This window comes from Ursus arctos, unplaced genomic scaffold (genome assembly GCF_023065955.2).
Source record: "Ursus arctos isolate Adak ecotype North America unplaced genomic scaffold, UrsArc2.0 scaffold_12, whole genome shotgun sequence".
Lineage (NCBI taxonomy): Eukaryota > Metazoa > Chordata > Mammalia > Carnivora > Ursidae > Ursus > Ursus arctos.
In genome coordinates, this window is record NW_026622786.1 from 25,962,376 (window position 1) to 25,989,240 (window position 26,865).

At 37.9% G+C, this 26,865-nt stretch overlaps 1 protein-coding gene across 2 annotated transcripts in view; it reads left to right on the top strand.

The window, feature by feature from the left end:
• DPYD (dihydropyrimidine dehydrogenase) overlaps positions 1–23,152 on the top strand; it is a 788,803-nt gene extending 765,651 nt beyond the window's left edge. For both annotated transcript variants that reach the window (XM_026497557.4, XM_048220250.2), the window contains exons 21-23: positions 935–1,078; positions 19,267–19,407; positions 21,681–23,152. In XM_026497557.4, coding sequence (XP_026353342.2) covers positions 935–1,078; positions 19,267–19,407; positions 21,681–21,854 — 459 coding nt within the window. In that variant the 3' untranslated portion in view covers positions 21,855–23,152. The remainder of the gene's footprint in view (positions 1–934; positions 1,079–19,266; positions 19,408–21,680) is intronic.
• The last annotated feature ends 3,713 nt before the right edge of the window (positions 23,153–26,865 follow it).

Here is a 26,865-nt window from a genome sequence, read left to right on the forward strand (position 1 = left end):
ACACGGAACATTTGAAATTCAGTGGTGTCTATCACCGCCATTATGTGTCAGTAAAAGTGAAGATCAAAGGTTCTAGAAGAGGAGAAGGACAAAAGTGAAGAGGAAATAATTGTGGGATAATGAATAGTATGAGGGCATATTCGTGTTAACTTGAAACCACTTAGCATTTTTCCGTGACACCCAGGTATCTTTCTAAATGAACTTTGTAAAGTACAGCTGAATAACCTTGAGATTTAAAGCTCCATGATGTGATTTTGAATACTGATGGAGTTTGTTTAAGCACTGTGATAGTTCGTCTGCTTTTCATTTCTATTTTTGCCTCCTTCATGCAAACTAAAATTTATTTTCTGTACGGAAAAATCAATAATTTTACCATTTTGTTTTTCAGCTATTCCAGTAAATTGCAATCAACATTAGTTACAGTCTTTAAAGAGATGTAGTAAGAATTTGAACACAATAAAATAGAGATACAGATTAGAACTTTGGCAAAGTACCTTGCTATTGACAAAAGCATTTGTCAGGGACTATGGCTGTGTCTATATTGTGCTAAAAACCTGATGGAGAGGGAAAAAAGCATCAATAGGTTTTACCTTCTGTCTATATGAACCAAACAAATGGTCTAACTAATAGCTATTGTTTTAAGTGAATGGATTTGGTTTACCATTGTGAACTTTATTCCATTTAGAAATGTATTTAATTATTTAATACATATATACTGGGTAAAGGTAGTGCACTCTTGAGGTCTTTTTAATAGTTAGTGGAATCTGATACCTAGAAGACTAGTGGTTCTCAAACAAATGGAGACCTTGTTACCGTATACGAGAAACAATTTCAAAACACACATTTGTTTGTTGATAATACTTATGTATTAATATCCCTATGTTTTTCTCTTCTGTGAGCTAACATGCTTTCTTATTTGTGTGCTTTCCTTTAGAAACTGCCAAGTTTTGGACCTTATCTTGAGCAGCGCAAGGAAATCATAGCAGAGAACAAGATTAGGCAGAAAGAACAAAATGCAGCTTTGCCACCACTTGAGAGAAAGCATTTTATCCCCAAAAAGCCTATACCTACCATCAAGGTAAAAATTAACTTGTATATATACAATTTTGCTGTATAAATATACAATATAGCTCAACATAGCTTAAGTGTTTACTTACTATTTAAGTATATCATTTATTTTGTTTAAAAATATAATGAAAGTTTTAAAAAATCTGGTCTATAGTGATAGGATAGCCTCTTTTATTTGCATATTTTATACTTTCTAGAATACTGTCAAGTATGTGTTTCATGGAAATTTCTGTATGTATTAAATGGGCCAGGAAATATTAAGGTGAATTCTGTCTTCTCATAGTCATTTTAAAATTATCTTCATCTACAATTAAATCCAAGAGATATATTAGCCATACAATACAGCTAAATGATTAATACACAACACAGTATCAATCTGAACAAACTTTGTCTGGTTCAGTCTCTGGAAAGCCTGTACAAATTAGGTTATCAAGAAACGATTTTCTGGGTTATAACAAGAATTGCCATTAAGATGGAATGGTGGATGTGTTATATTTCTTGTTTTTTTTCTTGAACTTTTTATTTTGAGAGAGAGGCAAATTCACATACAGTTGTAAGAAATAACATAGAAAAGTCTTGTGTACCCTTTACTCCATTTCCCCGATGTAACATGCTGCAAATATCACAACCAGGATAATGATACACAGATACAATCTACTGATCTTATTCACATTTTTAAATTTTTTATTTGTATGCACATGTCCGTTGTGCGCATACATGTGTGTTTACTTCTGTGCAATCCCACCACATGTGTAGATTCCTCTTTCCACCACCACAGTCCAGACACAAGACTTCCATCACTGCAAAGATCCCTCAGGTTGCCCTGTTGTAACAACACATGCTTCCTTCCTGCCCGCCTTGCCCATGATGGAACTGTCTTAATGAGAGAAAAGGAGGATGTTATAGGACTCCATTGTCTCTGAAATCAGCATCACTGTACGTGGTTTCAGTTACTGATACTTATTCTTCCTTATTTAATGACAATTTAGTCTTGCATTTCCACTTTCTGTTTGAAGCATCAGCTGAAAAGCTTACTCTTAGGACCTCACAGGGAGCCTCCCAGAAATTCATTTTTAGCTGTCAACTGGGAATTAGAACCCTTAAAAATTCCCTCTACCTATGAGAGAAAAAAAGATGTGTCCTATGTCAAAAACAGTGAGGTTTACACTTGCTGTTGCAAAGTTTAAGTGATTCGGAGTTCTGAAAGGAAATATAGAAGTGGCCGAACACAAATTCTACCAGTACTTCAATACCATAATTCCAAATAAAGTGAACACTTGGGACTTTTACAGCATAGTAGCCCCAAATACTCTCTTGAGCTGTTTCCTTTACATTATTTGTGTGCTACTAAAAGAATGAACTGGACACTGATGATAAAGAGAAGACCAGATCCTTCAGCTCTTCACAAGCCTCCACCCCTCATGTTTGGCTATGATTATTATACGATTTGGGGTTAAGTGAGCATTGTCCCACTTCTGCGTCTCTTCTAAATTAACTTGAATTAAATGTAAGATCTCATTTTTTCCTTACATATAAAAAATAGAAAGATATTATTTATATGTGAAAGAAAATAAGTACAAGGTGATTATACAAGCATTTTGACCTTTCTAGTCTTCTGTTCCTTTGGGGAATGTATTGGTAACCTAGAAGCAAGACAAAAACAGAACAAAGAAAAAACCTACTAGGGTTGAATTCAAGCTGGTTGATCACTAATCCAAATAAAATATCAAACTCAGCAGAATTAAATAAACCAAAGAAATATGAAGTCAGGAAAGTAAGTAAACATTTTTTAAAGTATTAAGGAGGGATAAATCTTATTAAAAATAGTGCAAGTTAGGGACGCCTGTGTGGCTCAGTCAGTTAAGCATCTGACTCTTGATTTTGGCTGAGGTCATGATCTCAGGTTTGTGGGATCGAGCTCCGTATCAGGCTCCATGTTCAGCAGAGAGTCTGCTTGTCCCTCTCCCTCTGAAAGAAAGAAAGAAAGAAAGAAAGAAAGAAAGAAAGAAAGAAAGAAAGAGAAAGAAAGAAAATCTTTAAAAATAGTGCAAACTTACATTCCTCTCCTCAGCCTCCTCATTTTAGATTATCCAAATTAAAGTATCCCTCATTTTGCATTGCATGAGCCTCAAGACATTGTAGATACCATCTTCCCAGCTTCAAAAACAATAATAGTGCTGATTTACCAAGGGACTGCTATGGTAGATTTTCCCAGTGTCTAGTGGATTCTCCACTCCCATGGCTTCTCTCCAGAGTGTCATACACATTCTGTCTGTTGTCATTTCTAGGAAGATGGTGTGCCCTGTCAAAATACATAATGGTAGCTGATAATTGTGGGTTGGATTTTTTGTTTGACTCTTCGTTTGTTTGTTTTCTTGGGGCTAGCATTTTCACATAAATAGTCATAAGTGCAGCTTATAGTTATAAGCGCAATAATAGTTATAAATGCAACTATGTCTTTGGAAAATGAGGAATTACATTTGTTAAAACAATGACTGCTCACTTTATCTTGCTTTCTATAAGGCTTTCTATAGAGTGGGGAGAGCATATGTTTTAGAGGAAGAAGGAAACTATAGAGATCTGTTCCCGTCGCAAGAGATCCCTGGTTTCAGATGACTTCTGATTTCTAGAGCCATGATGTTGTGTGTGTGCGTATGTGATTGTATTTTTAATGAGATCAGTTCTCCTCTAATAAATCCACGTTTACTCACAGTCTAGTACGATTTACCAGAGTAGGAGAGAAAGTTCATCTCCTGGAAGCACCCATGGAAATATGTGGCAACCGTATTTCTAATGTGCCTCTGCTGTTCCAAGTCCTGTACATGTTTTATGTCATTTAACCTTCACGGCATCTGGGATAGGTACTATCATTTTCCAGATGAGAAAACTGAGGAAAAATGAAGATTAAACAATTTAATCAAGTCACATAGTAATCAGTGATAGAATGGGGGATGGAAATGAAATGGAGAATTGCTGGCTTAAGGGATTCAAAAGATTGACTCGTAATAGCTACAATAGTTTGGATCCATTCTAGAAAATGTACAGAATATACCTAGAGATAGGCTATGGAAGATGAAGAACATAGAATAATGAGAACATTTAGTAAGGGAATTTTAACACATGGGTTTTGTCACAGTTGTACAGTATACTAATCACTTGATTTGAGGCAAACATCAATAAGAAACCTGTAAAATGAGACTACTGGGCAAAGTTAAATTCTTCTCCCCAACATTCTGTAGTTTCATTTGTTTGATTTTTCTAATGTTAAAAGTGCAAAGATTAATATGAAAATTACCCATAATCTTAACCACTTTGAAAATTTAGATTATAAAATTCTATAATCCTTTTTTGTATCTAAATATAATACATTAAAATAAACAGAATGTTCTTACATTTGCCACATAAAAACTTCACAATAATTTATATATCACTTTTATATTGAAATAATGGCTTCATAGTATTTCATAATATGAACTTATTATTAACTTTTTAAAAGTAACTTATTAGAGCCTGGAGGGCATGGTGCTGCTCCTGGGGAGAAGGCAGGCAAACAACACAGAGGCAGACAGTGTGGAAATGGTGATCTGAAAAATGCCTGGGACACACAGTTGTGGAGATTGTTTGCTTTTCTCAGAGTGCTTCCCTGAGAACAGCAAGCACGGAGACCCCTCTCTGAGGACAAAGGACCTGGCTGGTGCCATGTTCCTCTACAGCCCCTCAGCATAAACACAGAACCACCTGCAGTAAACAGCACAGGTCCAGCACTGGCTGCCTAATCTGCTTGCACCAGGACCCTCACCCCTGTGCTCTGGCAGTACTGCCTGTCTTGGTCAAGTTGGCCTCAGTCCCAGCATGGCAGGCCCCTTCCCCAGAAGACCAGCAGAAACTCCTATCCATACCATGTCTCCCGACCAGAGAGTTCTGCAGAGCTTCGGTTCTAATGGAAGTAGTATCAGGTCTCATTTAACAAGCAGACCAGAGCCCACCTAGTTATAGCTCCCCAGCTCTGGCCCAGGACCAAACACTGCCCACTGCAGCCAAGGGAAGCCTCTGCAGAAGACTGGCCTAGAGGATAGAGCAGCCAAAACACAGCAGCGGAGTGCACACAGCACCCACCAGAGACACTTCCTGATGTGCCAGGCCCTGGACACCAAATGACCTCTTCTTCATAAAGCCATTATTCTCAGGAGCAGGAAACATATGGCTTTTCCAACACACAGAAGAGTGCAGAGACTTAGACAAAATGCCAAGATGGAGGAATTCATCCCAAATGAAACAATTAGATAAGGTAATGGCCAGAGACCTAATTGAAACAGATATAATATGCCAGATGGAGAATTTAAAGCAATAATCAGAAAGATACTTGCTGTGCTTGAGAAAAGAATGAAAGACTTCAGGGACACCCTTCCTGCAGAGGTGAAAGAGTTTAAAAAAATCAGAAATGAAAAATGCAATAACTGAGATTCAAAACAGACTGGATGCAATGAACAAAAGGATGGAAGAAGCAGATGAATGAATAGGTGATATAGAAGATAAAATAATGAAGCTGAACAGAAGAGAGAAAGAAGAATTATGGTACTCGAGAATAAACTTAGGGAACTCAGTGACTCCAGCGAATGTAAAAACATTTGTATTATAGGAGTCCTAGAAAAAGAAGAGATAGAAAAAGGGGCAGAAAATTTATTTGAGGAAATAATAGCTGAACAGTTCCCTACTCAGGGGGAGGAAACAGACATCTAGATCCAAGAGGCACAGAGAACCCCCATCGAAATCAACAAAAGCAGGCCAACACCAAGACATGTTGTAATTAAATTTGCAAAATATAGCAATTAAAAAAAATCTTAAAAGAAGGAAGACAGAGAGAAGAAGTTCCTAACTTACAAGGGAAGATAGAGTTAGCAGCAGATCTCTCCACAGAAACTTGACAGGCCAGAAGAAAGTGCCATGGTATATTCAATGTGCTGAATGAGAAGAATCTGCAGCTATGAATACTCTACCTAGTAAGGCTATCATTCAGAATAGAAGGGGGGATAAAAAGTTTCCCAGACAAAAACTAAAGGAGTTCGTGACCAGCCCTGCAAGAAATATTAAAGGGGACTGTTGGAGTGCAAAGGAGAGACCAAAAGTGACAAAGAAAGGAATAGAGAAAATCTCCAGAAACAATGACAAAACAAGTAATCAAATGGCACTGAATACGTATCTATCATTAGTTACTCTGAATATAAATGGACTAAACACTTTAATCAAAAGACACAGGGTGTCAGAATAGATTAAAAAAAAAAAAGACCCATCAATATGCTGCCTACGAGAGACTCATTTTAAACCTAAAGACACCTGCAGATTGAAAGTAAGGGGATGGAGAAATATTTATCATGCAAATGGATGTCAAAAGAAAGCCAGAGTAGCCATACTTATGTCAAATTTTAAACCAAAGAATGTACCAAAAAATGAAGGGAACTATATTATAGTAAAAGGGTCTCTCCAACAAGAAGATCTAACAATTGTAAATAAGTATGCCCCCAACATGGGAGCACCCAAGTATATAAAACAATAACAAACATAAACAAACTCACTGATAATAATACAATAATAGTAGGGGACTTTAACGCTCTACTTATAGCAATGGACAGATCATCTAAGCAGAAAATCAACAAGGAAACAGTGGCTTTGAATGACACACTGGACCAGATGGACTTCACAAATATATTCAGAACATTTCATCCTAAAGCAAAATAAACAAGAATACTGATTCAAAGGGGCACATGCACCACGATGTTTATAGCAGCATTAACAATAGCCAAATTGTGGGAAGAGACCAAATGTCCATTGACTGATGAATGGATAAAGAAGATGGTGTATATATAGACAATAGAATATTAGCCATCAAAAAAGAATGAAATTTTGCCATTTGCAATGATGTGGATGGAGCTAGAGAGTATCATGCTAAGTGAAATAAGTCAGTCAGAGAAAGACAAATGCCATATGATTTCAGTCATGTGGAATTCAAGAAACTAAATATGGGAGGGAAAAAGAGAGGGAGGAAAACCAAGAAACGGGGTCTTAACTATAGAGAACAAACTGATGGTTACCAGAGGGGATGTGGGTTAAGTAGGTGACGGGGATTGAGGAGGGCATCGGTGAGGAGCACCGGGTGTTGCATGGAAGTGTTGAACCACGACATTCTACACCTAAAACTACTAGTACGCTATATGTTAACTAATTTGAATTTAAATAAAAACTTGGAGGAAAAAAAAATAGGTAACCTATTGCTGAACCTTTAGGTTGTTTCCAGAATTTTATACAAATAATGCTATTATAATTGTATGAATCTTTGTGTAGATGTCTTATTGTTTTCTCAAGAGAAATCACAGGTGAAATTTTAGGGCTTTTAGTACATATTGCCAAATTGCTCTCCAGGAAGAGTGTGCAAATTTACATTCCACCAAAAAATATAGGAAAGCCCATTTTTTTTAGACACCCATCAACAGTGAATTTATTTTTAATTTTAACCAATGTAATAGTCAAAAAAGTGTTTCATTTTTTTCTTTAATTTTGAATGTCTAAATAGTGAGATTGGCATGTTTTTATATATTTTTGGACCATTTCTTCTTTCATGAATTTACTCCTTACTCTTTTGACCAGTTTTCTGTTGGAATATTTATCTTTATCTTACAGATTTTTTATAAACTTTTTATATATTGCCATTTGTCTCATAATTTGTATTGTAGTGTTTTTATATATACATAGAGCAGCTTTAAATTTATGTAGTTATATCAGGCTAAAGCTTACCTTGTGATAGGCTCTCTTTATTTGCTTAGTTTAGCTTTTTCTACTGTAAGATCATAAATATTCACCCCATCTAGTTCTTTTAGAATTTTAATATTTACATTTGACTAATTAATCTAAACTTTTTGTTGCTTTAAAGTATCAAGTTCGGTTATAGGTTTTTTTTCCCCAAATAGGCAATCATCCCAAGATCTCAATATCTGCATTTTGAAGTGGCCCCTCCATCTTTCAAATTATGACTCAGTGACAAAATGTATCATAAATTGCATGACTTGCTTTCCATTCAAGGAAGAGTTTCCTGAATTAAGCATGAAACTACTCCGTCCCACTGCCTGGGCTCAAATTATGGCACTACCATTTTGTAGCTGTGTGAACTTGCCTCAGTTAGCTAATGTGTGAGGCAGGGAAAATAAAAGAGTCTTCCTCATGGGGTTATAAATTAGGTAATGTGTGAAGTGCTTTTAGCCTGCATTAAATATATCCTAAATAAATATTACCTACTATTAGTTATGTTAGGAATGGACAGGTTGAAGGAGATAGTAGGTTAAGGTGATTCTCCAATCCCATTTTCTTCCATAAAATTAACTCAAGAACGAAAGTAAGAATACATAATAAAGCTTTGGAGGCCAATCGAGTTGGAAGTCTTGAAGAAGCCCATATATTTTCCAGGAAATCTTTATTGCATAACTACCATGAGACAAGCAATGTGCTAAGAATTGGGCATCTATAGTATAACAAATAAAGGAGACCCAGCCTCTGTCCTCATGAAGCATACAGACTCGAGAAAGAAACAGATAGTAAGCAAAGAATCACATTAATAATATAAAATCATATTTGTGTTACAAACTATATAGAAAAAATACAGGATGTATGGAGTCTCTTTCATAGGAAGACCTAATTTAGACCAAAAGAGCAAAGGAAGACATCTCTGAGGAACTGGCATTTAAGGAGCCCTATGAACTGGAATGTTTCAGGAGATCCATAATGTGGTCCCGGATTTGGTGGGTGGCCATGGTTATAGAGACAGAGGAAGGGATGAAGTCATGTTAATTCTCCTTCTAAAACTTAGTGATTCTCATTAGATATTGAGGGACAAGAGCCAGTAAGGAGTTAAGAATAAGGAGACCAAGACAATTAGGTTTTTTATGGTCCCACTAACTGAAATAAAGAAAAGGTAATGAGTCAGGGTTTTATTCTTAGTGTTTTTAGATTTAATGGGCTTTTTTGATGTAGGATGAAAATGTAGATTTGAACATGTTGAAATTAATGAACTCAAGCAAATCATGAGGATTTAAAGGAGGATATAAAGGAAAAGGGCTGACATTTTGACTACCTACTGTGTGCTAGACACAAGATAGAAGCCTCATATCTATTTTCATAATTATTGCTTAACCGAATATCCTACATGGGAGAAGGATGTTCTGGGGAAGCAAATGAGAACTGAGCAAGGGGAAAAAAAAAAAAAAAGGAGAGTAACCAGAAGGAATGATGTGGGAGGGAAGCCAAAAAAGAAGGAAGTCTTAATAATGTAGACGTGTCCATGGGTCTGAAAGCTGCTCATCTTGGTAACAACACCTTGTATTGTTTCCTTTTATCTTTCACATGTAACCACTGAGATTCCAACCTCTAGTTGGGAAGCATTGTCATATTCACCCATACATTCACTTTGTCATTCATCCAGCAATTATTTATGTACGCCCACCGTGTTCCAGCACAGATGTAGTCTCTAGAAATTCAGTAGCGAACAAAACGAAAGCCCAGCTCTCATGGCTCTTACAATTTAGTAAGGAGAGACAGACAAACAAGTAAACAAGTGAACGCGTACTGCGCCAGAGGTTCACAGTGCTAGGAAGAAAATATAGCAGGATTAGGAGAATAGGAATTGCTAGGGAGGCTGGTCAGGAGAGGCCTGCCTGATTAAAGGGCATTTGAGTAAACACTTTAAAGAGTGGAGAGAATGAACGATGTGGATAGATACCTTTGGGGAGTACATCCCATTCAGAAGGAACAGAAAGTGCAAAGGCCCTGAAATAGGAAAGTCTTTGGCAGGAAACCGTTGAGGCTTTTTTAAAAGGAAGAAAGACGTGATCCGACTTAATTTTTCAAAGGATCCTACCGGCTGTGATGTCGATACAAGATCCTAGACGGGCAAGGGCAGAAGCAGAGAGACTGGTTAGAAGGCTCTTTTAACAACCCAGGCGAGAGATTGGCAGGAGGGAGAATAAATACTAGATAATGTCAGAAGGCCTCGACTCCATTGTTTCAAATGAAATGATATGTGTGAAAGTATTGTACACAGCATAGATCTGTTCAAATGTAAGAGGCCATGGTTATTGTTATTTTCATACAAGCCCCCCTTCCCTCTGCGCATTATTTCAGACCCCATCTGGATGGTGTGGCTGTGTGGTTGTTCAGGCCTCATTGAAATGAACAGCCCCATGCCCTTTACGAGCCAGCTCTGTGAGTGTGAATCAGGCATTGCTTCTTGTGCTTTGATTGTTTTCTCCCACCACACATAGCCAGGCACGCCATGTACTTCCCTCTGTTGCTTTCATTGCTTTTATGTTTCCCCTATGGTGTTTCTTCTGTTCTTGACACACCACTTTTCCTTCTTCCCTTTTTCCTGGAGGGCCTGGACTGTCTGTTTTCATGCTTAATATTTTCTCTGTCCACCCATCTGTTTATTTTAGCCTGTTTCTTCCCTCCTCTCTGCTGGCCTCTTTATAGATTCCTCTGTTCAATAGTTTAAACTCCATGACACGGCTTTGTTTATCCTCTCAGCTAGCATAGAATATTATTCCCCATCTGCTACAGAAAGAGCCCCAATGCCCCACAAAGTTAACTAAGCCCCTCTTGTCTGAACAAGTTTTTCAGTCATGCATTCAAGTTTCTAATCTACCCCATCTTCCCTGGTTAGGAGTGTGACAATATTATTTCTAAGCAAGCCATGCTCAATAGATCTCATCTTTTGTTCTTTTTTCCTTCAAATGCCTCAGATAAGATTTAATGGTCTGTTGCCTCGGAGGTAGGCAGTTTCAATATCGGTCCATCAGTAGGTATTTATTGAGTATTTGCTGTGTGACCAGCAGTGTGCTAAGGACCGGGTTTATATCCAAAGACGTAAAACACACGGTCCAAGGCACAGGAATTCTCCCGATCTCGGTGGAGATGTAGCACTAACACGTATTTACTATGCACTCACTGCAATCCAGGAATTGTGCTAGAAACTAGGAATACAACATGAATTTTAAAAAGAAAGACATCTATCCTTATGGAGCTCATAGACTAGCAAGGGAGAAAGACACATGTTAAAATTATTTACAGTTCAATCAAATATGTACAAAATGCTCTGGGAACACAGAGGAGTGAAAGGGATTAGTTCTGCCTCGGGTAATTGTGGAAAGCTTCACAGAGATGGTGATATTTAACATGGAGTTTAATAAATTAGTGTTAATTAAGCAGAGAATTAATAATAAAAGCTAATATTTATTGAGTACTTATGAGGTTTCAGGCACGGTTCTACATGCTTGTGAATTGACTCATTTAATTCTCACAGTAACCCCATCAGGTACCTTATTTTTCCTATCTTACTGGTTAAGTAATTGATAAGCAGATTAAATAACTTGCCCAAGGTCACACAGCTAGGAAGACATCAAAACCAAGATTTGGTTCCAAAGTTGGCTCTAGAACCCGGGTCCGTAAGCACTGTCTTCTGTGTCTCTCACAAAAGAAAAAGAAAAAGGACGAAGGCAGTATTTCAAGCAAATCAGTAAGTTTGAAAAGCACAGTATTTATACATGCTGGGAAGAAAATGCAGCCGTGGGACCTTAAATCCAATACGCAATCCCTGGATATCAACCAGGTAGTAGGGTCTGACTGGTAAACCCATTCTTTTTTCAGTAGGAGTTCATAGAAAGGACCAAACTGAGAGGCAATAATGAGGAAAATGATCCAGTTTTCTTGATCAGTCTTAACGACATGAAAGGGCAAAGGGATGTGCTGATTAAGCTGCTAGCCATATCAGCTAGAGCGTCGAGTGGTTATTCCAGTGTTACACTGTGCCTACAGGGTCCTCAAGAACCAAGTGTTTGCTAGCCACATGCTATCCAGCTTCTCCCTGCCCCCCCGGAAGCTAAAAATAGCCTAAAGGCTGTTAATACCAGGGATGGTCTGGTATTGAGGCCTTGGGTCAACCTGGCATCCAGCTGATTCCCTTTTTAGCAAGCCTACATCTTGACTTCCATTTCGTAATGAAACAGCATTTACCGTATACATATATATATTACCTTATTACGGAGCTGCCAATTTTATGAAAGAAACAGAAATGAAAGGATTCTGGGAAGAAGACGGTAATCACAAATAGTGCTGAAGACTGAGATAAAGTAAGAAAAAGAGGGCTGTCGTCCCACGATAGGTGTAGAGGTCTCCTTCTGAAAGGTGAAGCTGGGCTTTCTGAAGACGCTGCTGACGTTCCACAGGTTCACTTGAGCTAGAGAAAGGAAACCGAATAGGAGACGGTTTTGTCTCCTCACTGAGAACTGAAGTGACAGTGTGCACATTTGGCCCGGCTAAATGAGAAACGTGCTTTATTCCCAGGCAGCATATAACAGAGATTTGAGAGTCTGCCAAGACTCATAAAGTCCCCGAATGCTTCCCACTTCTGTTGATATATATGAGAATGAATTCTCATTCTCTTTATGAAGCCAGGAATGTATCTCTAACGTCTTTGAATTTCTGGGTAGGAAAATGAATGGTTTAGGGGCACTAGTGATGTTTTCATCTCTTCTTCCTGCTGCTTCGAGTAAGAGATGGACTGCATCTCATAAGACTGGCAAGACAGTGTTGGCAGGAGACCAGTCAGCCTGATCGAGTGGTTTATTATTTCAATTGAATTGTGAGAGAAAGGAGAAAAGTACTCAGATAAAACTGTAAGACCGTATTAGATACTACAGAGCATAAGAGAGATGGCACAGAAAGAAAAATAGTGGAGGACTATCCCAGCAATTTTCAGAAGATACCAGAGAAATGGGCCGGGGCCACGTTAGCATTCTCAGTTGTCTTCTATTCCAACAAATAGCAGATGAAAAAGTATTAAACTGAACTTTAAAAGAAATGAACAGAATTTGGTAAATATCATCTCTCATATCTTATGGGGATGTTTTGTGATGTGATTCCTGCCTGGAATATGATGATGGAAAGGTATATATCTTCTTTGGAATGAATAGGTCTAATTGAAGGGCTGGGGGAGGAGCAGTATATGTCAAAAAGATGTACACATGCATGGAAATCACAAGCCTGAAGGTGAAGCATGGAGGAAGCAGCTGCAGGAGAGTGAAAAGAAACGAAATACAGAAATATTATCCTGGGACTGTGTCACAGGCCTCGTAACCAGATGGTTAATATGGATGGGCAAGATAGAGGAGCGATGTAAGCCTTTACAGACTTCAGATGAAAAATCCCACTCCACTAAAGGCAAAACATCTGAAAAATTATTGAATTGCCTTGTTGGAAACTTAATCTCACAGAAGAGAGAGAAACATTGAGGGGTCTTGCTTCATTGGCTTATTTCTGGCTCCTTATAAAAATACATTTGGGGAAAGTGGAAGCTAAAAGCATCTTGAAGGAAAGTAACCATTCCATATCATCTTAGAGTTCAGTAGGGCACAGAGAGGAACTCTGAGCTTGGATGCACAAGTATCCTCCACCTTTAGTAAATCTCATTTCAGGAAGTTCAGACAAAACAATAGAAACCAATCCCATAGTCAGTGACTCTAACCTGAAGATGGATCAAGAAGAATGAGAAGTAGTGCGCCTGGGTGGCTCAGTCGGTTGAGCATCTGCCTTTGGCTCAGGTCGTGATCTCAGGGTCCTGGGATCGAGCCCCACATCAGGCTCTCTGCTCAGTAGGGAGTCTGCTTCTCCCTTTCACTCTCCCTCTGTGCACGCACTTTCTCTCTCTCTCTCTCTCACAAATAAATAAATAAAATCCTTAAGAAAAAAAAAAAAGAAGAATGAGAAGTTGTCAAATAGAAATTTGATGACCTAATCACTCAGTTTTCCAAGGAGTAAGAAAAGGATCAAGCATTTAGATAACTCAGTAGTCAATGGTCATATGAGAAAATAAAGATCACATTACCATTGATGATCAGAAAAGAGTGGCATCAAGGATTAAGGATGTTTCAGAAGTACCAAAGCCTCAAATTATCCGAACTGGGAAAAAAAATATCAGGAAAAATGAAAATGTATTTTGTCTATTAAAGTTAAAAAAAGGAAAAGAAAATACACCCACTACTTAGAGCAGATGGTATACTGTTAACTCAACAATTAGTGAGACTTGTTCAATTCCTATTATCTTTCTAGCAACCCCATAGAGAATGCTCTTATAACTAAAAAGTGTAGGGAAAACATATTTGAGAGTTGAAGCCCAAGATAGGTAAGGATATGGTAAAAACATATCACAGCAGCTTCCTTGAATTTAAACCCAAATGCCTGGCAAGAACTTGCTCCTTTAAAGCCTGAGCTACCTACTTAAAAAGAATACAGTGATCTGAGCACTGACCTGTGCTGAGCCAACCATGGTCATACCAAACCTCACTCATCCGTCTCTCCCGCTCATGAGCCCCTCCAACTCCTTCTCTCCCCTGCTTCAATTCCCAGATTCTCACTTGCTTCCAACCCATCTTTTGGTTTAATTGTTTCTCTCACCTTCCCGGCCAATCTACTACTTTTATTTCCAGGCGGATGCTTTGTCTCTGCCCTCTCATCTCAGCATATTCATGCTGAGTCCTTAGTTATCAGAGTTCTACTGAATGTAAACTCAAGATTTCCTTTTCTCACCGTACAGACCCCCTCCCTGCCTCCTAGCTCAGAGGATATCAAACGTAAATTGCATGCTGTATTTTTGAAAGCATCTTTGTATGATATTGCTGTATCACACTGCTGAAAAATAAGTGTTGCCTCAGATTCTTTAGAAAAGGAAAAGGTGGGTGTGGTAGGGGAAAGGTAGAAGGAGACCAGAAAGCTGGAGGTCTGACCCCAGTGAAATTCTCCAAAGATAATGAAACTTTGGACTTGAGAGAATTAGTGAAGACAGATGTTATTAAGAATCAGCATAAATTCAGTGAGAACAAACCAAATGATCTCATTTCCTATTTTGATAGGTTTATTAGGCAAGTAGTGAACTTGGAGTAAAAGATAAGACATGTGACATTGGTAATGGTACAGATAAGGATAAATTGATTAAATAGCTATGCCCAAATAATTTAAATATTTCATACAGGAGTCACAGGAATTGCCCACAGCACTCTGTCCTGGTCCTGGCCTTTGAATGGAACTTTTATTGAACGGTTTGGAGAAAGTACATTGATCAGATGTGTAGAAGACTTAAAGCTGGGAAGGACAGTTAACGTGCCAGACAACAGTCACAACTTGAAAATATTTCACCAATAAAAAATAGGCCAAAACTAATAAATTCATAATAAAGTATGATACAGCAGGGATGGGATTGGGGCCCTCTAGTTCCTTACTCTTTGGTCTTAAACTTTATATCAGACAGAAACATTGATCCAGTTTTTAAAAAATACTTTTGATTATCCCAAAGAAATAATTAGCTGACAAAGATGTGACTCTCGTATTCTGTAGTCCTTCACAATGATAGTTTTGGGGAATGTTTATATTTGAGCCAAATGTATCATCTATACTTTAAAGAATTTAGCATCACTTTCTCCACACACATTCACACATAAACATTTCCACTAATCAGGGATGGCTCTAATCAGGGTGTATATCCACACCTTGCTTAGAAGAATGTAAGTTCCCTAATCTCCAGAGATGTGTGTCCAAGAAGGACTGGACCAGCCCTATGGCCTTTACTGATTATATGTGCCTTTCAGTGAACTCCAAATTCCAGACGTGTTCTCAAGGGTATTCATAAGCCGACAGTAGTAAGTGGAAGCTTTGGGTTTTAAACAAATGTCCACATTTTCAGGCACAGAGAATGGTAATTCATTTTCTCTGATACTCTTTCTCAAAATAATTTAAAATCGTTATCATTCTTTCAACCTCTTCCAGATTAAAAAACTATAGTATCTTAAGAACTATGATGACTTTTTAACACCATGTGCTAATAAAGTTTAGAGGCTCCAAGGACCTTGTTTTATTTAGTTTCACATTAAACAATAATATTTTAATAAATAACAACAACAAATCTCCAGTACAGAGCAGAAGGTATACTTAATATACACAGAATGTGAACTTTCCTCTTACAATAAAATCTCTTGAAATATACATTGTGTCTTTTGAATAAGACTTGGAGGTTTGATGACTGTCTAGGGAGTTTCCTGTTTAATCATCATTTGAATATTTTCTGGTGATTTCAGTCAAGTCATGATCTGATTCAATAAAACAATTGCTTTGACTGATTTATTTCCTAGATTGAAAAAATTATTTTCTGGGGCGCCTGGGTGGCACAGCGGTTAAGCATCTGCCTTCGGCTCAGGGCGTGATCCTGGAGTTCTGGGATCGAGCCCCACATCAGGCTCCTTCACTATGAGCCTGCTTCTTCCTCTCCTACTCCCCCTGCTTGTGTTCCCTCTCTCACTGGCTGTCTCTATCGCTGTCGAATAAATAAATAAAATCTTTAAAAAAAAAAAGAAAAGAAAAAATTATTTTCTATCACATATAAATAGCTTTATACTAGCGAGTGACCTCATGGACTTACTGCCTTAAAATATTATTAGAAATATTAAGCATGTCCAGATACTTTGACTATGATTATTTTGTATTTAAAAAAAGGCTCAAGTCTTTTTATGATTCTCATATTAATAAAACTGTTCAGTAAATCAACAAGTAGCTATTAGCCCATACAACTATGTGCCTAATATTACACTGTCTATTTAGTACATGAATAAATGAACGCTGTATTTATTTTAACAAATATTTGAGCATCCATTATGTTTCAGTGATCTGTAGGAGCAAGATATGCCACAGGAGACACAAAGATGAATAAAGCCTGCTAAGAGACTGCATATAGGAAGCTAAATATAGAAAATATCTACAACATGAAGTAGAATTTGCTAAATAGAGAAATAACAGATGAGTCAGCATAGCAGTGCTTATGACCATGGAATTTGAAGTCAGACAGCATTGACTGAATCCCCGCTTCATCATTTACTTAATTTCGTACCTTAAATCTCATTCACCTCATCATGTGTCGAGGTGTAAATGAGATAATGCTTTTAAAATCGTGGCATTGGTTTAATACATAGAACTCAAAAGTTGTCTGTTCTCATTGCTTCCACATAATAGAGAAAATACAATAGGTCATCGGGGGAATAGAAGAGAAGATTAGGAGGGGAGAAGGGGAGGTGGGAGAAAATGGAGGAAATGAAGAAGAGAAAGAGACAAAGAGATCAGTTTGGTTAGGAAAGGTGAAGAAGACTTGAGGAAATCTTCATGAAGTAGTGGCATGTGAGATGTCTTTGAAGGATGGGGAGGAGTTTTCAAAGTGGAGATGAGAAGGAAGGGTATTCTGGACAGAGCACTCAACATAAAATTAGGCACCAGAGGACTCAATTGGCAGGTGTGGTTCAGTGTGGAGCATGTGTTCAGTGTAGCCAAAGCACATGGTCTTTGGAAGTGAGAAATAAGACCAAAAAAGACATTGTTAGAAAGCCTTAAATGTGAGATGATATTTAATTTAACAGATTTTTGAGTCAGGTAGCAAGAAATTTAGTCTGTGCTCTACAGCCTAGATGAAGATGACAACATCATGTAGGGCGGAGTAAGGAAAGGAAGAATATGAGAATGAGACTCATCACGTGGGCTCTTAACTGCATTAGAAGTAATGGGAAGCTAATTAGTCATGGTTACAGATTGTCGTAGACATGGGAAAAGGATTCAAATGATATTGCAGATCCAGAACACACAAGACTTGACCATAGACAGATGAGATGCTGGAGTAAGGAGAAGTTGGAGTAGAATCGAACTCAGAAATTTCAAGCTTCAGTGATTGGAAAAATCCTACCACTGTTCACAAGATGAAGGAAATCAGAAGGAAGACCCAGTTTCGTGGTGTTGATGATAAGTTTAGTGAGTGGAGAATCTGAGGTACCAATTTCTAGAGACAGTGCTCATGATGAAGCTGACAAATGTAGGTCTTGCGATCGTGAGAGCAATTCCATATGGAGATACCGATGTGGACATGGAGCGCCCACCTCCAGACAGACTACAGTATAGTTGAAGTTCTATCTCCCAACACATTGAAAATAGTGAAGACAAGCTTAGAAAGTTTCTATCATCTTACTCTTTGGGAGATGCACAAACAAACTGTATATAATAATGTAAACTTTGTTTCAGTCTGAAAGCTCAAAGTCATGAGCATATTGCCATTTAGAGCTGAAATAGAGAAAAAAAGTAAAAAAGGGTAATCAAGGTCATAAAAAGAACAGCAGAAAATAAAATGCCGAAGAGAATACAGGAGGATAGCTTTAAGTAAGTGTCAAGCCTCCTTGAATGCAGACCTTGAATTCAAACAAAAAATTCTCTTGTTAAGAGTTAAAAACAAAAGCAGAAAATCTTAACAGCATACTAATTTGACAAACATTGTTACATCCTTCTGTTTTTGTTTTATGCAACAAAGTATTTCTTATTGTTGATGAAACATCTTCTGTGCTTCACATATTAAGCACACTTCCAATTAATATGAAGAACAAAGCAATGTGTTAACTGCATGAAAATTCTTCAGTGGTGAATGAAGAAAATCCTAGTTCTTTGAAATTAAAAGAGCATCTTCTTTAGCTATTAGATGAACCTAATTAATTAACATAAATTAGAATTTTTAAATAATGAAACATACTCTTCAACACAGGACAGGTGGTATGCTATCAAAGCACTTTTCGAAATGGAAATCTAGAATCCAGATGCAGTGATATAAATGCATAACATTCACATTTTTATTCCCCTCATTCCTGGAAATCTTAAGTTTTCTAGTTTAAGTGCATCACCCTTTGTCGCTTTTTATTACTTCTGGATCCTTCAAAGTTCAAAATTGGAGAAAAAGGAAGTCACGACCACTGAAAAAGTTTCATTTCTTGTCCACAGAGACAGGTTTAGATCATCTAGATAGAAAACCTGTGGAATGCAGTCGAATGGGTCTAATGTTTCTAAACTGGAGGTACACACACACACACACACACACACACACACACACACGTATTTTGCCCACCTTTCAGAAGGCAAAACATTTTAAGCTACAATTATGAAAAGTAGAGCTCTGAGAACTACACTCCTGGAAGCCTCCTAAGTCCGTAATGCAACATCATGTGAAAAACAGAGGAATCTGAACTGATCCTAATTATTCCACGGTAACGGTTTACAGTGAACATTGTCAGTCATTCGGTGCCTGCCTTGCAGGATGTCATTGGAAAAGCGCTGCAGTACCTCGGCACGTTTGGTGAACTGAGCAACCTAGAGCAAGTCGTGGCCATGATCGACGAAGAAATGTGTATCAACTGCGGCAAATGCTACATGACCTGTAATGACTCTGGCTACCAGGTAAGGATTCTGTGGTAATTGGGATCCTGTGAGGCATGTTTTTTCTGGCTTTTGTAGCAGAAAGCTTCTTGGGTTGCTGAGTGTGCGATGCCGACCAGACGTGCCCAGTGTTGCCCCTCAGCAGGGGCATGTCTGTCCTCTCGCTCTCTGAGCATGGGAATTTATTTCGAAGGAAAGCCATAGCTTGTACTAACGGTGCCACTGTCCAGTGAACGGTGTTATTTTAATATCCTTTTATCATCCAGAACACTGTATGGAAAAATCCAACCAGAAAGAGAAATCCGCACAATCATGGACATTAGGAAGCATTAGGCTTTAATACAGAGGGGAGGGAAGAGAACTACCGTGTGTTGCCATTACTCTGAAGGGACTTGCTTCTTTCTACCGGAAGAGAATTCTCTTCCATTCAATGTTGCCTGGGCTCTGACTACAGTAAGAAAGAAAAACACCTTCCTACCAGGGAAAGTGTTGGGACCTGGAATTCCTTTGTGACTGGAGAAGCCTGCAGGTTGTATTCTTACCACAGGAAGTGAGCCGTGGACTCTTCTGGGGGCCTCACCCTTCGGCCGAGAGGCTGTCGGGGGAACAACACAGAAGAAGCAGGGATTCAGCTGTCTTCAGGCTCAAAACTACAGAATCATATTCTTCTCATTAAACTTTTCAAGCTATGAAGAAGTAGAGTAAAATAACACCTTTTGAGATGATTAATGGAATTTTCAAGGTTGATAAAATGGCCTGTTGTTAAAAATTGAAGTTCATTTAGCTTACTCAGCCTGGAGGGAGGTCCTGTGCTGCTCGTGGCGGGAGTTTGCATATTCTTCTGACCACCTAATAGAGATATAGCAGACATATTTTAATTTTTAAAAAATCTCTTCCTCTTTAATTTGACATTAGTTCTATACCAAATTTTTACCCAATATGTCCCCTTAGTTTGTAGCTGAAAGGTGTCGCTAACAGTTATTTCGGAAATGCTAAACCCATCACACTCACTTCGGTCTTTCCCTTAATTAAACCAATTATAGATGAGTCAAGAAGTCCTGTCGCTAAAAGCATAGTGGCAGGACTCTAATACCTCAACTCTTAAAAGTTATGACTCCTACCTTAGAATTCCAGCCTTCGTACAACGTCAGTAAAAAAACAAACCAAAAAACCCGTATTAATGAGGAAAAGAATCACAACTATGCATTTAAAAAGATTTAAAAAGTCCTCCTTTGACTCTTCTGTCTCAAAAAGATAAAAAAGAGAAAATCAAAATCTTCAACTGAACATAAAATTTTATATGTCTGCAAATTTTTAAAGTATAAAATTTTTAAGATATAAACATTATTTTATTTTCAATTGCTTCTTGGGTTTCTATTTATAAAAGGGTACATAAGGAAGAGAAATAGTTTTTACTCATTCAAACAGCCATCCAAGATGTTGTTTTATTTTTAAAAATGGCAACAATTTATGTGGACAAAGTTTCTTATGGTTTGTCATATCTACAGTTCTTGTTCAGATAGAATATGGTTGTTTCCTTGAAGATCAGACTTCTTCTTTTTTTATATTAAGCAGTATGACATAATTTACTCTAATAAAACCATTTTCATGTTTATGCACATAAAAGAGGAAAGAATTATAGTTACAAGTAACTTCAATTGGGAGACGGAAACTTTTTTAACCAAAAAAAAAATGATTTTCAATTGGATGATAACGTGTTTTATATGACAGAGGATGAAAGTCAGAATCGAGGAATTATTTCATCGAAAATCCTCAAAGCTCAAAACTGGCACCAAAGCCAACTTTTCTTACTCCTATTTTTCTTTTAAAAACTCCATGCATAATTTGAAATCCAAGCAAATACAGTCATTGCCCCAGCTACCGTGACACTTCTTTTCAGTGTGGAGAATGAGGGGTGTGAGGAGAGGAAGCACCCACCACCCTCAGGTAGCAGACCCCCCATCCTGGAGGGACTGGAAGGACCTGCGCTGGGCTCAGAACAATGGAAACGAGAGAGTGTCTCTTCTGAAATATGTTCCTCGCACAGGAAAAAACCTCTAAGGAATTTTAAACAATGTATTTCTAATTTAAAAGGATTTCTTCTCTGGTTTGTCTTCTTTCTTTTTTTTTTTTTTTTCCCCTCCCCTCTGGCAGCTCAACTGTTGCTCCAGGGGCTGCACAGGGCTGGGCGGCGTCTCTCCGAGCACTGCTCTGCTGGAAACGTTCCTACTGAAACGGGGGCGTTCTGGACCTTTCTGGTCGGTGACAGCAATGCTCTTTATTTCTGTTTGCAGGCTATACAGTTTGATCCCGACACCCACCTGCCCACCATTACCGACTCCTGCACCGGCTGTACTCTGTGTCTCAGCGTCTGCCCTATTATCGACTGCATCAAAATGGTTTCCAGGACAACACCTTATGAACCAAAGAGAGGCTTGCCCTTAGCTGTGAATAATCTGGTGTGTTAAGGTGATTTGTGCAACTGTTGCTGCGAACTTTGAGGCCACCTACCTGTACCGATCTTTTTAATTGTGATCATGACGTTCAGCTCCTGCTACATTGAAGCAAATAGATAATTTCTGAAAAAATGTCTAAGTGAAAACTATACATTTCTAAATAAATTTCCAAATTTTAAAAATGTCTACTGCCAGTGACCGTTCAATTAATGGTCATAAAGTGGAATGACTATTTCGTGAGCATGGTTGTAAAATAACCGTGGAGCTGTTAATTGGAGATTCACCGTCAGTTGTCCATTCTGAAAAATAGGAACTTTTTTGTGGCAATTGATGCAACAGTTTCCAAATTGCCCTGTGCTGTGCTCTGTCTTTGATTTCTAATTGTAAGTGAAATTAAGTATTTTAGAACAAGGTACCATTTAACTTACAAGAAAATGTTTCCAAGGAAACATTTTATAATTAAAAATTACATTTAATTTTAACACTGTTTCTAAGCAAATGTAATTGGCTCCATAAAGCACAGATGAAGAAAGTCAAATAATTATTTACTGTGGCAGGAAAAGAAAGCCAAAGAGGGTTTGCAAAACTTTTTTAAGGCCCCTTTGTTAAAATAGCTTCTTTGTGGGGGCCTAGATACTCAAGTGAGAGTATCTGGTAATCATTCGTAGCACTCTGCTGGTCCCCACTCATGCCTGAGATGGGTGTTCAAACTCTACCAATGAATCAACATGACATTCTTCCTTAAATATTTAAACTATGTTCCTAACAAAATAAGATATTAGGATGGAGCTCTGGTTAAAGCCACTCTTTTGCTGTGCACAAATCTGCTCTGTCTGCTTCTAATAGTAGCCTTCATGATTATAGCAATTAACGTTTGAACAAAGCCCAAATTATACAGCAGTGGGTCACGTGCTTCATTATTCAAGAATGAAAAATACAGTATTGGTAATATATATTAAGTGTGCAAACCTAACTTGACTACTTTTTATTTTAGTGTTTAGGTTTAATTTTAAGAGTAATCAAATAAAAGGAAATATATATTTTCTGTTCCTGTCAAATACTATTTTTATATTTCTCTATTTTCATAATCAGCACATAGCCTCATATAAATTCATTTATCTCTTTGTGGCATACTTTAATATGAATCCATAAGTAGCAAATCTTTAAGTAACAATCTGTGGTATATTTCTATGAAAAATGCAAGATCTGGAAAAATAAAATGTTTGTTTATGTACTTTTAGAAATGCACATTTACCACAAAATCTGCATGATTGAATAATATCAAATAAAATTTCATAAAGCTTTTTAAACAACGTAGTCTTTTGCTGCCTCTCTTACAAGTACAACATCATGTCAACCATTTAGATTTTGAGGTGGAGAAGTTTTTGATCAATCCTATAGTGCATTACACCCAAATGTATATATAATGCTAGTTCGGATCTAATGAGGGTAACGATAGTGCAGTTATTTAATGTTTCACTTCCAGTCCCTCTCACCCAGGTTTTCCTACTGAATTTAATTCCACTCTGCCAGAATGCGTCTTTCACTGGGCACAGGCCAGATTTCTTGCTGTGGTTCATGGGCAGAGATAAATGAGAAAATGGCAACCTACCATTAAAGGCCCCATCTTCACTATAAGAAAAATCAGTGTCACTTAATAGGTATTCCTTAGATAGTTGTGAAATATTAAGACTCAAATCAACAGACTCACTTTTTGCTCCTTCCGTAGTGGGGGCATTTTACCCTTTGCACTTGGTAACAGCTTAGGGAAGGGTTCGAGTTGTCCAGAAAATAAATTTACCAGGACCATGTGGATAGCATCATAATGTGGATAAATTTACCAGGACCATGTGGATAGCATCCCATGTGAGTCTTTCACTCTGGGGGTTTTATGGAAGATCATCCCGTGCATCTATGCCTGAGTCCTCTTCAAGACACCGACTGCCGGGCAGAAATTCCCTTAGTAGAGGTTAAAGGATACAGTAGTTTATGACTTTTGCATCCTGCTCTGAGAACCAGCGGACACAGTGCTATGGCTCTTTTCTTGAACTACTTTGAGGAACTGCAAGTGACCGGGCCTTTGGGTTAAACCATGGCAATCTGTGATTTTACACTAGGATGTTCCTCACACACATTTCTGTTGTGTCCACTCTCTGCTGTGCACGAAAGAGCATTCTTATCTATGCTATTTATGGGAAACGTACTTTAATCTTATAATGTGTGGCTTGCAGAGAGACTCCAGAGGAGGGGAAGAATGAAAATCATGTCATTCCATTCAGCAAGAGACCACAAGCGATCGGCCCTAACACACACGTTCTCATGGTTCCTGACCTTCAGACATGAGGGAAGACATAGGATCAAACTAAGGAGTCTGGTTTTGAGTGCTTCCTCTGTCTAAGAAACTATACTAAATGGACTGCATATGTGATAGTTAATTTTAGGGGTCAACTTTCCCGGGCTACAGTACCCAGATACTTGGTCGAGCATTATTCTGGATGTTTCTGTGAGGTGTTTTGGATGAGGTTTGCATTTAGATCGGTAGACTATGAGTTAAGCAATTGCTCTCTATAATGTAGGTGGGCATCACCCAATCAACTGAAGGCCCAAATAGAACAAAAAACTGACTCCACCCCACCTCCTCAGCAAGAGGGAATTATCCAGCATTTGGCCTTTGGACTTCCTTTGCAACGTGAGCTCTTCCTGCAGGCTGTAACTGTAACTCCTGAATCTCCAGCTGGCTGGCCTCCCTTATCAGATTTTGGACTCATCAAGCCTCCACAATCACATGAGCCAATTCCTTAAAGTAAATCTCTTTATGCACACACACATAACACATACACACACACACACACACACACACACACACCCTGTATTGGCTTTGTTTCTCTAAGGAACCCTTTCTAATACAACATATATTATCTTATTTGAATATTAAAAATGATTAAAGATAGATTCTATTGTTTTTTCTTACGTAGCAAAGGAGGACATGGGTGCTAAAAGGGTCTAAGTAATGTGTTACAGGTTACACAGCGAATTATGTATGTTTCTAAGTTTGTTAGTTCTACCTAACAAGCCATCTAGTTTTCCTTTTGTTCATCCAGTCATTCATTAGTTGACAAATATTTGTCAAACAGCTACCATGTACCAAGCACGGGGCTAAGGGCTGAGGGTGTGAACTCAAAGGATGAAGGTTCTCTAAATTCTAGCCGCTTACAATCCACAGGGAAATGGGCATGTAACTGTTATCGCAGAATGTGTGGTTAGTGCTAGGAAAACAATAGTGAGAGAGAAGGGACATCAACAGCCTACTCCTTTGACTAGATGGCAAATTAAGCCAAGTTTTTAGCTCATAAAAGCATTTTCTAAATAGGAAACAAGAAGGAAAAGGAAAACAAGATGGAAAGCACAGAGGTAAGAGAAGTCTGGAATGTCCAGAAAGTTCTAAGAGCTTGGGATTAGACAGAATGAAAGAACGTGTGGGTTGTAAGGCAGAGAGAGAGAGGCTTGAATCATTTTAGAATCCCTCAGGGAATCAGAATCAGTGTTTTGTTCATTCATCCATTCGTTCAAAAGCATTAAGTACCTCCCTTATATCAAGCTAGTTGATGGTGATTCAATTATGAACAAGACAGACATGATTTCTGCCTTACTGATCTTACATCTTAGTGGAGAATACAAAAAGCAAGTAAATGAACAAACTGCAAATCGTGGTAAGTGCTTTGGCAACGACAGCTAGGGACTGGGGTAGAGATGAGGAGGACATGTACTTACTCTTCAAAATGTGGGGCAGGGAGGTCCTACTGGATGGGAAGGAGCCAGCCATATGAAGAATAGAGAAGAGTGTGTTTGTGTCCTAGAAGTAGAAACAGCTGGTGCAAAGGCTGTAAGCTGAAAGTAGCCTGAGTTATTCAAATTGCTAAAAAGATAAATCAAGGAAGGGTAATAGAAGACAGTGCCTAAAATCCGCGGGAACTGTGGACTAGAAGCACAGGAGACCGACCTCAAGTTCCTCATCTGTAAAACGGAGACGATCATAGCCTTGCATTTAATAAGTTAGAGATAATCATAATTTCTGCTGCTATTATTTATGAACATAAAAATTTTTAATACAGTTTAAAAAAATAAGTCTACTAACAAAAATCTGTATTTGCGAGACTCGAAATCAGGCTGTCGTAGTAGTGACTGATGGTATGACTTCCTAAACTAACATTCATCATCTGTAGCAATCTAGAAAAAGATATTCCATGTGGTTGGAAGATCAAGATTAAAAGAGAGAGAGAGAGTAGGATAATCAATTCTGACAAAAATAAAAGACCCCAGAAATAAAATTTAACATATAGATGAGTAAAATTATCTCATCATCTATATATAATTATCTCATTATATGTTTAACTGTCTAATTTTACTTTCTCAATTCTATAAGCTGAATACAGAAGTATTTTCTTTATTTTTTAAGAGGAAATTCAAAGACAAAGCAGATAAGTGACTTACATAAATTGATATGTTTAGTATCATATTTAGAAATGAAGCACAGCTAACTTGATTTCCAGGCAACAGTCTCTCTTCGACATCATTTTGCTAAACAAGTATTCTCTATTTTTCTACGATACAGACATTTGGAGATACATTATTCACTTTTGGTGGTCTTAGGGTAACAGTAAATGGCCTAAAGAAATCAAATGGCTTAAAGAAATCGAGCAGTAACTGTTGTCAGAAAGGGTTAAGATACTGCCCTTAGAAACGAGCTTATTACCTGGCAGGATCTGATCTACTTCTGTCCTATGAAGTTAATTCAATTAACAGGAAAGCCATTAGACACACTATTATCTACCCAGAGCTGTAACTTTTCCTCTTACCCACAGATGCACGCAATTCAGCAAACAGCCTGCAGAATGAAAATTTGGACCAAATCCTTAATGATTCTGTGAGGTTTGCAGAGTCTAGCTCTCTCTTTTATTAATTAATATGGTAACATTAATTAATATGGTACCTCTTTTATTAATTAACATGGATGTTCTGCTTT